Here is a 12,525-nt window from a genome sequence, read left to right on the forward strand (position 1 = left end):
CAAATATGTCAAACTTATATTTTAAATCAATTCTAAATGTTAACTTTCAACATATCTAGGCCCAAAACACTGACTGCCTTTTTCTTCCCATGGATGCTGTGTGACCTGCTGAGTTCTCCAGCACGTCTGTGGATTGTTTGTCATGGTTCAAACTAACGTGTAAGTGTTACGTATAACGTTACCAGTTGGGGATTCATTTATTTCTAAATTTCTTAAATGAAAGATGGAAGAGTGGTTTAATACCTTCAAGTCTTAAAAATCAACTGTAAGTGCATTTTTAAAGCCTTGTTTCTCCTATATCCCACAGAGCAATATGAATAAATGCAGAATTGCACATTTGGTGTTGACTGAAATGGTTTAAATTCTCTATGTTTAAACTTTTCAGACTAATTCTGCAGCAAGAGCCTTTGTGTGTGGCGAAGGGTGGAGAAAGCCACAGGAAAGGTTGGCTTGCCATCAGATGGGCGGATGTATTTGGTAACTACGTCATCAGAGTAGCTGAATAATGTACTATAAGCTTTGCCAGTAGTTTTGTTTTTTTGGAAGGCATCCATATTTTTTCTGGGCACTGATACAAGTCAGTCATTTCCCGTAAATGACTGCAACAGAATCATGGTGTTGTCTGTAGGAAAAAGAAGTAAGTGTCTGCTGTTGGGAACTGGGAGCATGGATCTTGAAAAGACAATGTAAGTCGAAAAGTCTGCTATCAATACTGCCAGCTGAGGAATTCAGATTCCATTAAGAGCTTACTGCTGTCGAGAGATGTTTCAGTAGGTGGAGCTACGCTGGCAGAAAGTTTTCTTTTGCAAGTTTTGAAATGTTAGGCCTGATGTGGTGTTGTGTCAGGTGAAATTGAAAAAGAGGTTTGTAAGGACTGTAACCTTCCTGCACTCCTTCATTTTGAGCTTGTTCCTGAGTAATATAGTTATTTCTACTGAAACCAGCTTTACCCCTGTATTGGTCACTGCCTTTATCTGTGTGGAACTTTGTCTTTCCGTTTGTACTTTGCAAAGATCACTACCAACTATTATTTTGATCATTTTTTTTGCTCAATTATCTGAATGACCACAAGATTATGAGAGGCATAGACAGGGTAGACAGCTAGCACCTTTTTTCACAGAGTGAGAGTCGCAAACACTATAGGACAAGGTGAGGGGAGGAATGTTAACGGGAGACATCAGGGAAAAGGTTTTTACCCAGAGAGTGTGGATATCTGGAATGCATTGCTGGAGACGGTGGTGGAGGCTGGTACAATAGGGACATTTAAAAGACTCTTAGGCGGGCACACGGATGAAAGCTAGAAGGCCATGTGTGTGAGATAAGAAAGATTTAGTTTGTTGAGTAGGTTTATATAGGTCAGCACCACATTGTGGGCTGAAGGGCCTGTACAGTGATGTACCATTCTATTTCTTCTGCGTCATTCAGAGGAAATATTTTATCCTATGGGCGCTCCAATTTGCCAACATGTTCAAGCTATCTCAAGGCAACTTTTCATTTATAAGGAGAATTAAACAAAATCCTTGGAATTGTGGCGAGAGGTGATGATGGGTTCATTGAGAAGGCAGTTCTAGTTGATTTATTCACCTGTGGTTTGCTGGACTATCTCGGAGGCCAATTGAATATTGGCTACATTAATTCAAGGCTGGACTTAAAGAAATCGGCTATTCTTAGTAAGTTAAAGATACCAATTGTGTTATCTAATGATAATTCACAGGTACATGACATCTTTTACTAATTCAACCATATTATTTCCAAGGGGCTGTTATGATGGAATTTGAATTCCATCATAATTTGAAAGTTTTTATTCCAGATCTTTGGGTCACCAATCCAATCACGATGGCTCTTCCATATGTCAAACTGCTAATGTTAAACAAAAGGTTTATTTCTTTGAAAGCATGAAGAGTTGACATTTGGAATGATGTGTTTACTGATCTTGATGGACTAAAATGACAATGTTTGTGTTTTCATGTGCTATCTATTTTTTATAGTATTAGCATGTGGTATAGTGTTTCCATACCCGGGTGTATTGTAATTTTATGCTTTTAGCGTGAAACAATGTGGGATGTGGAAATTAATATTTATGGCAATGAAATCTTCGGGCGTTAGAGAACATGAGATTTTGCGGACCAAAGATGCGAATAATACAATAAAATAAAAGAGACCAGTATTAAGATTAGAAGTAGAAACGCTTCACTTACAAAAAATTGATAAGTGCTATGTAGCAAAATTGGCCGCCAATTATAGATGTTAGACAACACATTTGCCAATTTTACCCTTTCATGATCTCCGGATGTCTCAAAGCCAATGAAGAATTTTTAAAGCTGAGACCAGGAAAGAGGTGGTGTCGGGTTTTGTGAGGAGTATTAAGGTGGATGTCTCCTGAGCCTGGTGGGATATTTCCCTGGTTATTGAAAAAAAAGGCATGTGAAGAGATTGCTGGAGCCTTGACAAAGACCTTGCATTCTCACCGAGTGACAGGAGGTGTCCCAGAGGACTGGAGAATGGGTAATGTTGTTCCATTGTGCAAGAATGGAAAATCAAATCCAGAAAATTATCAGCCATATGCCTCATATCAATGGGAGGGAAACTACTAGAAAGGAATCTTAAGAATAGGGATGTATAGAGTATCTTTTGAAGAGATAAGAAAGTTAGTTGGTGAGGGTCAGACAGTGGATGTTGTCCTGGACTTTACTAAGGCTCTTGACAAAGTCCTTCCTGGTAGGCAGACTACAAAGGTGCAGATGCATGAAATATAAGGTGAGTTGGTAGTTTGGATGTGAAATTGGCTGGTCCATAGAAGGCAGAGGGTAGTGGTGGAAGGGTCTTATTCAGGCTGAAGGCCTGTGACAAGTGGTGTCCTGAATAGAACATAACAGCGCAGAAACAGGGCCTTTGCCCATTTTGTCTGTGCCAAGCTATTTTTTTTCCTTGACTTACAGCCCCTGTACCTGGACTACCACGCTCCATACCTCCCCCATCAACGCACTGAGCTAATCTTTACTTTAATGTCAAAATCAAACCCAAATCTGCTGGCTGCTCATTTCACACTCTCACCACCTTCTGAAGAAGTTCTCCCTAATATTCCCCTTAAACATTTCACCTTTCACGCTTAACCCATGTTCTATCGTTCTTTTCTCACCAACCTCAGTGGAAAAATTCTGTCTATACCCCTCATAATTTTTTGTACCTCTATAAAATCTCCTCTCATTTTCTGATATTCTAGGGAGTAAAGTGATTCTCAACCTTTCTCTTTCCACTCACATCCCTCTTTAAGTAATCCCTATGTCATCAGTGCTCCGTGATTAGTAAGGGATGGTTTAAGGTCATATGCGAATGGGAAGAGAAGATTGAGAACCATTGCTCTAGACCCCATTATTTCTGAAATATTTTGCTTGAGAAAATTGTCATTGGCCCATTTCCTTTGGAGTTCTGAAACCGTGCACATAGCGAGTACATGAGGTATGATTAAAACAGTGGGTTTCAAACTTTTTCTTCCCACCCACACCCCTTACTAATCACAGAGCACTGATGGCATAGGGAATACTTAAAGTACGATGTGAGTGGAAAAAAAAGGTTGAGAACCACTGTCCTAACCCGTTCAACCTTTCCCTATAACTCAGCTTCTCAAATATCAGCAACATCTTTGTAAATGTTCTCTGTGCTCTCTCTATCTTATTGATATCTTTCCTGTTGTTAGGTGGCCAAAACTGCTCATAATACTCCAAATTTGGCCTCACCAACGTCTTGTATAATTTCAACGTAACATCCCAATTCCTGTACTCAGTACTTTGATTTATGAGGCCCAATATGCCAAAAAGCTCTCTTTATCATCCTATCTACTTCAATGCCCAATTCAAGAAATTATAGTTCTGGATTCCCAGATCTCGCTGCTCTGCCACATTCTGTAGCCCCCTACCATTTGCCATGTAAGCCCTACCCTGGGTTCATAGGAACATAGGAAGTAGGGACAGGAGTAGGCCAAAAATGGCCCATCGAGCCTGCTCCGCCATTCAATACAATCATGGCTGATCTAATTTATGACCTAACTCCACCTACCTGCCTTCTCCCCATATCCCCTAATTCCTCTATCAGGTAAAAATTTATCTAACCGAATTTTAAATATGTTTAATGAGGCAGCCTCAACCACTTCCCTAGTTAGAGAATTCCAAACATTCACTACTCTCTGGGAAAAACTATTTTTCCTCATCTCTGTCCTAAATCTATTCCCCCGAATCTTGAGACTGTGTCCTCTTGTTTTAGTTTCCCCGGCCAGCTCAAAAAACATTCCTACATCTATCCTATCCATACCCTTCATAATCCTATATGTTTCTATAAGATCTCCTCTCATTCTTCTGAACTCGAGCGAATACAATCCTAGACGATTTAATCTTTCATCATAAGTCAACCCCTTCATCCCAGGGATCAACCTAGTAAACCTCCTCTGGACCGTCTCCAAAGCCAGTATATCCTTCCTCAAATATGGAGACCAGAACTGGACACAGTACTCCAGGTGCGGTCTCACCAGTACCTTATACAATTGCATCATTACCTCCATACTCCTGAATTCCTCTAGCGATGAAGGCCAACATTCCATTTGCCTTCTTAATAACCTGCTGCACCTGCAACCTAATTTTTTGCAATTCATGCACAAGCACTCCCAAGTCCCTCTGCACAACAGCATGCTGTAGTTTTTCACCCTATAAATAATATTCAGCTCTTTTATTTTTCTTGCCAAAGTGGATAACCTCACACTTACTAACATTGTACTCCATCTGCCAGACCTTTGGCCACTCATCCAGCTTAACTATATCCCTCTGCAGACTCTCCACATCCTCGTTACAATTTGCTCTTCCACTCAATTTGGTGTCATCCACAAACTTGGCTACACCACATTTTGTCCCCTCCTCCAAGTCATCAATGTAAATGATGAACAGTTGTGGGCCTTACACTGACCCCTGCGGCATCCCACTTACCACTCTCTGCCAACCTGAAAAACTCCCATTTATCCTGACTCTCTGCCTCCTGTCAGACAACCAATTTTCAATCCAGGCCAATATACTTCCCCGGACTCCACTGTCCTGTAACTTACTGAGAAGTCTCTTGTGCGGCACTTTATCAAATGTTTTCTGGAAATCCAAATATACAGCATTAACCTGTTCCCCTCTATCCACCGCACCCATAAAATCCTCAAAGAATCCTTAACAAGTTTGTCAAACAAGATCTTCCCTTTCTAAAATCATGCTGCGTCTGCCTGATTGAACCCTTACGTTCCAAAAGTTTCACTATTTCATCTTTAATGACGGCTTCAAGCATTTTTCCAACTACAGACGTCAAGCTAATTGGCCGATAATTTCCAGTCTTCTGCCTACATCCCTTCTTAAAAAGTGGCGTGACATTTGCTGTCTTCCAGTCTGCCGGGACCTGCTCAGAATCCAAGGAATTTTGGTTTGTGACCACCAATGCATCAACTATAACTTCTGCCATTTCCTTCAGAACCCTTGGATGCATATCATCAGGACCAGGTGATTTGTCTGGCTTTTATGTTCATCCTTCCAAAATGCAACACCTCACACTTATTCACCTTAAATTCTACCTGCCACTTTTCAGTCATTTTTCCAGCTGGCCCAAATCCCTCTGCAAGCTTTGGAAGCTATCCTTGCTGATCTCAACACCTACAATCTTTGTATCATCTGTAAACCTGCTGATCTAATTTAGCACCTTATGATCCAGATCATATATATAAGATTTCCATCCTAAATTAGATTGGTACTTGGCTCGTCTGCAGAATTCAGAGGGTCATAGTAAATGAAACCTATTCTGCCTGGACGTCAGCGACTAGTGGTGTTCCATCAGGATTGTTCCTGGATCCACTGCTCTTGGTGATGTTTTTTTATATATGAAGGACCTGGACAGAGAAATGGGTTGGTAAGTTTGCAGGAGGTACAGAGGCTGGAGGTGTTGTGGATAGTGGCATAGGTTGCAACAGGACATCGGCAGGGTGCAGAGTAGGGGAGAGAAGTGGCAGATGGAGTTCAGTCGGGAAAATGTGTGAGGTGATCTATTTTGGAAGGTCGAACCTGAGGGCAGAATGTGTGATTAATCGTAAGAGTCTTGACAGTGTGGAGAAACAGAGAGATCTCGAGGTCCAAGTCCATAGATCCCAAAAGGTTGTCGTGCAGGTTGATTAATATGAAGGGGATGGATGGTCCTGTAGTAGGTGGACACAGCAGATATTTAGTAGGATTTGGTGTAGACATGTGGCATAGGAGCTTGTTCTTTCTACCCACATCCCACTTTCAGTCATCCCGATGCCATCAGTGCTCTGTGATTAGTAAGGGATTCCTTAAGGTGGGATGTGGGTGAGAAGAAAAAATTTGAAACCCACTGCTTTAATTATACCTCATTGACTCATTATGTGCACGGTTTCAGAACTCCAAAGGAAATGGGCCAATGATAATTTTTCTCCAGCAAAATATTTCAGTAACAATTGGGTCTAGAGCAGTGATTCTCAACCTTCCCTTCCCACTCACATCCCACCTTAAGTAACCCCTTACTAATCACAGAGCCACCGATAGCCTAGGGACTACTTAAAGTGGGTTATGAGTGGGAAGAAAGAGGATGAGAACCACTAAGTTAGAGTAAATGCAAGCAGACATTTTCCATTGAGAGAGAGAGAGAGAGAGAGACAAAGAGAGAGAGAGAGAGAGGTATGGGCTAAGGTGAAAGAGGAAAAGTTTAAAGGGAGCATTCTTCACGCAGAGAGTGGTGGGAGTGTGGAACGAGTTGCTGGCTGAGGTGGTGAATGGGGGCTCCATTTTAACATTTAAGAAGAATTTGGACAGGTACATGGATGGAAGAGGGATGGAGGGATAGGGACTGGGTGCGGGTCAATGGGACTAGGCAGACAATTGTGTACCTTTTCCTTTTTATTTAACTAAAGAAATTTAAAATTTATTCAAAAATAACTTTTAATTTTATTTTTCCTTTATTTCTCTTTCTTTTAGGGTGTGGTTTCTTTCTTTTTGTTGATATTATATTTTTCTGCATTAGTACCAATGTGCATCAGTAATTATTTTCATATTTGAAATCTTATTCCTATATTTTAAGTGTATGGCACATGGTAAAATTGTATCGTTCAATTGTTTATATATTAAATACCAATAGAAATACTTTTAAAAAGAGAAGAATAGTGGTTTGGCACAGACTAGAAGTCTGTGCTGTTCTAATCTGAGAATGAACTGTATTTCAGTGAAGAGTGTGATGGAGGAATGTGGTAGTGCCCAGGATGTTTGTACAGGAATGGATGGATTGTGCCAGCTTGGCTCTCAGCAGCCAGTGCCATTCACTTCGTATCACTCGTATATGAAGCTGTTGAAGGTTTATCGCGAGGTTTTGGTGGATCGCATCACGAACACAGAGTGTGTACTGAGCAACCTTCTGAAGCACAAATACATTTCCAGGGAGGAAGCTGAACTGTCCCAGCAACAGCCAACGCAACCGGCCAAGGTAACAATTTCATTTGGCCCTTGGCATTGCTCTAGGGAAGTAGAGGGTGATTGAATGTGAAGGGATTTCTTTCAGCCACGTGTCTTTAGATGTGTTCTGTCAGGATGTTTCACCAGCAATGTTTGCTGATGTAATGTCCTGAGATTTGCAAGCTTCTATGAAAGAACCCAGATCTGGTAACTCCTGAGATGGGTTACATTAAAGTGTTTGCTTTGTTTATCTCACCTTTTTGGCATCTACCGTTTTTTTTTGGTATCGCTCACTGCATCTTGGTGATGTCTCCCTAGACCCTCAGTCTTCGTCCTTCATAGAGCTTGGGTATGAGGGTTTGGGAAGAGGTGCCTGGGCAATTAAGTGTGTGGCAAAGATTGCCATCTTATATAGCTATGCCTACAGAAAGCAGAAGGTCATAGTAAATGAAACATATCCTGCCTTGAGATTAACGGCTAGTGGTGTTTCATGGGCGGGGGGGGGGATGGTTCTGGGACCCCCGTTCTTTGTGGTTTTTAATTAATTGCAGATGAAGTAAAGATGGGATGGTAAGTTTGCAGATGATACAAGGTTGGAAGTGTTAGGGATAGTGTAGGAGGTTGTTCTAGATTACAACAGGATGCAGACTTGGGTGAAGAAGTAGCAGATGGAATTCAATCTGGACAAGTGTGGAGTGAGGTATTTTGGAAGGACAAAATTGAAGGCAGAGTGCTTAGTTAATGGTAACATTCTTGACAATGTGAAGGTACAGAAAGATCGAGGGATCCAGGTCTATAGATCCCAAAAGGTTGCCATGCAGGTTGATAGGGTAGTTAAGAAGGCTTATAGTGTCCAGGCTTTCATTAGTCAGGGGATAGAGTTCCAAAGTAGTGAGATAGGGTTGCAGCTCCATAAAACTCCGGTTAGACCACACATGCAGTTCATTTTTGGTCTCCTCATTACAGGATGTAGAGATAGGGAAAGGGTGAAGAGGAGATGGCTTGAATGGGAGGAGATGTCATATGAAGCAAAGCTGAGCTTTCTTTTTGAGACATTGAAGGTAGAGAGGAGACTTAATAGAGGTCTACAGGATTTTACAAGGCACCAATAGTGAAGTCGGCCAGTGCCTTTTCCTGTGGTGATGGTAGCAAATACCAGAGGACACCTGTTCTGGGTGAGTGGAGGAAGGTCTTTTTGTAACACAGACAGTACTGGGTGTCTGGAATGCATGACTGGGGTTGGGGGTGGTGGATGCTGGTACTATAGGGATTCTTAGATAGGCATGTGGATGTAAGAAGATTATGGGTGTAAGGGATTGCAGGGGAGTGAGTTTGTATAGGTCGGCACAACCTCATGGGTCAAAGAGACTGTACTGTGCTCCACCATTCTATGTTCCAAAGCCTTACAGCATTTTGGGAGGCTTGGGGTGGGTCTCTGTCCATGCCCATGGGAGCACTGTCTGCACTGGATAAGGACATTCTGAAACAGTTGCCAGGAAAGGTTATAGCTATTTGCAAACATTGGATAAAATGTTCAGTGGAGAGATCGCAAGAACCACATAATGGTAAATATCTGAAGATCTTTGTGAATGCAGAAGGGACCCAGAATCTTGTACTTTAAACTGGTAGGCATACATCCAATTTCCTCCTCTTCCACTAGGTAAATTAATGCTGGATGTAAATGAGAAATGGAAGCTTAAAGTTTCAATCTGCAGATTTCCTGCATAATAACCAAGACACAGTTGGCATAAGATTCACAACAGAAATTGCATACTTCGAAGCTCTCCAATTGCATATGCATAATTTGACTGGCAGTCTTTTTAAAGTGAAATAGTCTTTGTGATGGAATTAAAATATCAAAAAGATATTAGAGTATAAACCTTGTCAAGAAATATACACTCAGAAATCTTCAGAATTATTCTTTAAGACATGCAGCACGGGTGACAGGCCATTTTGGCCCAAGGGCCATGCCACCCAATTGCACCCAATTGATCTACACCCCATTGGTACATTTCAAATAGTGGGGTGAAACTGGAGCCCCTGGGGAAAACCCAGATAGGCATGAAGAAAATGTACAAACACCTTACAGACTGTGTAGGATTCGAAACCCAGTCCTGATCGCTGGCATTGTAAAGGTGTTGCACTAACTGCTACGCCAACTGTGCCATCCTAATATTTTGACATTTTAATGTTTAGACCAATGGTTCTCAACCTTTTCCTTTCCACTCATATACCACTTTAAGTATTCTATATGCCATCGGTGCTCTGTGATTAGTAAGGGATTGCTTAAGATGGGATGTGGGTGGAAAGAAAAGGTTGAAACCCAATGTTTTAATCGTACCTCATTGACTCGTTATATGCACCGTTTCAGATCTCCAAAGGAAATGGACCAATGATCATTTTTCTCAAATATTTTAGTAACAATTGGATCTAGAGCAGTGATTCTCAGCCTCCCCTTTCCCCCTCACATCCCACCTTAAGTAATCCCTTACTAATCACAGAGCACCGATGGCATAGGGATTACTTAAAGTGGGATGTGAGTGGAAAGAAAAAGGTTGAGTACCACTGACGTAGACCCTCCATTGTCTCTACATCAGAGAGACTGGGTGCAAACTGGAAAATCACTATGTTGAGCACCTGTGCCAGTGACAGGGATCTCCCAGTGGACAACCACTTCCATTCCGTGCCCCACCCCCATACTCATATCTGTCCTTGGCCTCATACTATCCTACCAAGACCATCATCAATTGGAGGAACAACACCTGATTGTCCTCCTGGGTACTCTCCAACCGGATGGCATTAACATCAACTTCTCTGTTTTCTGCTAAACCTACTCCATGTTCTCCCTCCCTTCCCTTCTTCCTGGCTCCTTTCCCTCAGCTCTCCACCCCTTTCCCTCCTTATTCACCTAACCACCTATCCTCCTCCACTTGTCGCTGTGCCCACCTCCCTTTTCCACCTATTACCTCATGCCTTTGGGACCATGCTCCTCTCCCCCCCCCCCCCCCATCATTTTGTTTGTGAGCCTGCCGAAATTTTTCCATACTTTGATGACGGGATCAAGCCCGAAACGTCGGTTATGTACTTGCTACTGTTTGACCTGCTGAGCTTCTCCAGCACTGTGTTCTTACTCCATATATACCTGATGCTTGGTGCTTTCCCTGCACAGCCTATTCACATGTTCCTTCTCGTCTCACAGCCCCTTGCACACTCGCAGCTCCCTGACAGAGTTGTAGAGCTCACGCTTAGAGCTGCTGCTCTGGGAACCGTGGTTCAGCTCTTGCTCACATGAAAAATAATATGAACTAATATTAAGAAGAGGTGTGAAATCACATAAGCAGCGCATCTGTTATAGAAACAATGTAATGACCAGCAGGATATGGTTGTGACATCAAAATAACTGAAGAAATCGCATGAGGATTGGAATGTGTAATTCCAACTGATACCGGATGACAGCTAACCTGATTTGTGCCTTGACTTCACTTTACTGCCTATTCTTGCCTGTCCTTGATAATTCTTACCCATCCTGTGTATCAAAAATTGGTCCCTTCTTTGCATTGGGTCTCGATTTAAATAAATCAAAAGGGTCATAAATCTCTGGTAAAAGAAATCTTCTTCATTACATCTTAAATGGGAATAGCCCATTTTACTTTTAACGTCGGGCTCACAAAAGTCCCCTGGATAATTACACCATTGAACATAACACTGACCAATCTTCTAGGTTGAATTAATTTAGTTGATCCAACTCCAAGCAATGGTTCAGAGGCCCCAACTTGAGGAAAACATACCTCCTGTAACATTGGACAACAGTTTTTTTTTCAAAAGATTTGCTTCCAGAAATAAAATCATGGGGATTAAGATCGACAACTTCAAGCTGAACATAAAGATAATTTCAGATTTCCTGTATCACGTAGGAAACATTAAATTAACTTTTATTGACTTGAGCATGTTTAATTGCATAATACTTCTGACATTTTGCGTTAGTCTGACTGCCCTAAAAATGTTTTGCCGCTGATTTTGATTAGTACTCAGCATCTGATGCCTCTTGTGTCAGCGTCCAACAATAGTCAGCCAGCGGTGATGGAATCCAATTGCCCTGATCCTGCTTTTTCAATGGTTGCAACCTTTCACCGTGTCCATCACTGACTGCGCCAAGATCAGCCGGGAAGAAGTCCCAGTGTGAACTCATGATGTGTTGCACTTTCTGGTTTTGTCTGCTTGAAGTAGGCTTAAAATATGACAGGAAATCACAAAAAATATGTTCTATCGAAACAATGGTACATGATAGGAAAGTTTTAAGGTGATTTTCGAGATCAACAGTTGAAAATCTATAAATTACACCCAAGAGTGTTTAGGAAGCAAAGTCTTGGTTGTCCAGTGTAACTGGTGGAATGTTTTCCATTTCTCATCACCAGTTCTGCACTGTCAGTGCCTTCTTAGGATTTGATTGGATAATATTTTAGTTTCTGACAGTATGAATCACCTATTAACCTGCAATGTGTCTCTCCATAGGTTCGACAAATATTGGATCTGATTGAAAGCAAAGGAGAAGAATCAGCGGAATATTTCTTACACATCTTGTACCAAGCCAGTGAGATTTACACAGACCTCGGGCCATGGCTGAAAGAAATACAGTATCAGCCATCAGAACTCATCTGGACTAAATCAGTAATTATTACAGATACGGGTACGTCTTTTTTGCAGTTTTCAAGTTGTGCTGTAACATTCAGCCTTTTTCTGTTTGCTCTCTGTATGCATGTTCCAATAGAAACAGGTTATGCTGTAATTCCATTTTCAATCTGATGATGGCAATGACATCCAAGCTAGGAATATGCCATTTGGATTCTCAAACCCATCCACCACATTTTAAGAGTGAGACTAACATCAACCACACGAGACAGAGTGCAAGTTAAACGTTAGCTTTAATAGACTAATATATGCAGCTAGGCCTTGCCTCTGTGCAAGCCCAGGTCAGAATGGAGGAGCCTAGCTCCGGTCGACTTTATATACAGGGTTGTCAGGTGGTGTCCCCTGGTAACCTAGGGGTGCA

General features: G+C 41.7%; 1 protein-coding gene across 3 annotated transcripts in view; it reads left to right on the forward strand.

Moving 5' to 3' along the window:
* Window positions 1–537: 537 nt before the first annotated feature.
* Window positions 538–12,525, forward strand: part of nod1 (nucleotide-binding oligomerization domain containing 1) — a 65,749-nt gene continuing 53,761 nt past the window's right edge. Inside the window, exons 1-4 of one of the 3 annotated variants that reach the window (XM_069906497.1) lie at window positions 552–686; window positions 5,411–5,522; window positions 7,250–7,506; window positions 11,988–12,162. In XM_069906497.1, coding sequence (XP_069762598.1) covers window positions 7,261–7,506; window positions 11,988–12,162 — 421 coding nt within the window. In that variant the 5' untranslated portion in view covers window positions 552–686; window positions 5,411–5,522; window positions 7,250–7,260. Of the gene's footprint in view, window positions 687–5,410; window positions 5,523–7,249; window positions 7,507–11,987; window positions 12,163–12,525 lie in introns of all 3 variants that reach the window. The other 2 variants (XM_069906481.1, XM_069906487.1) reach the window with 2 other exon arrangements.

This window comes from Narcine bancroftii, chromosome 1 (genome assembly GCF_036971445.1).
Source record: "Narcine bancroftii isolate sNarBan1 chromosome 1, sNarBan1.hap1, whole genome shotgun sequence".
In the NCBI taxonomy this organism is placed as follows: Eukaryota; Metazoa; Chordata; class Chondrichthyes; order Torpediniformes; family Narcinidae; genus Narcine; species Narcine bancroftii.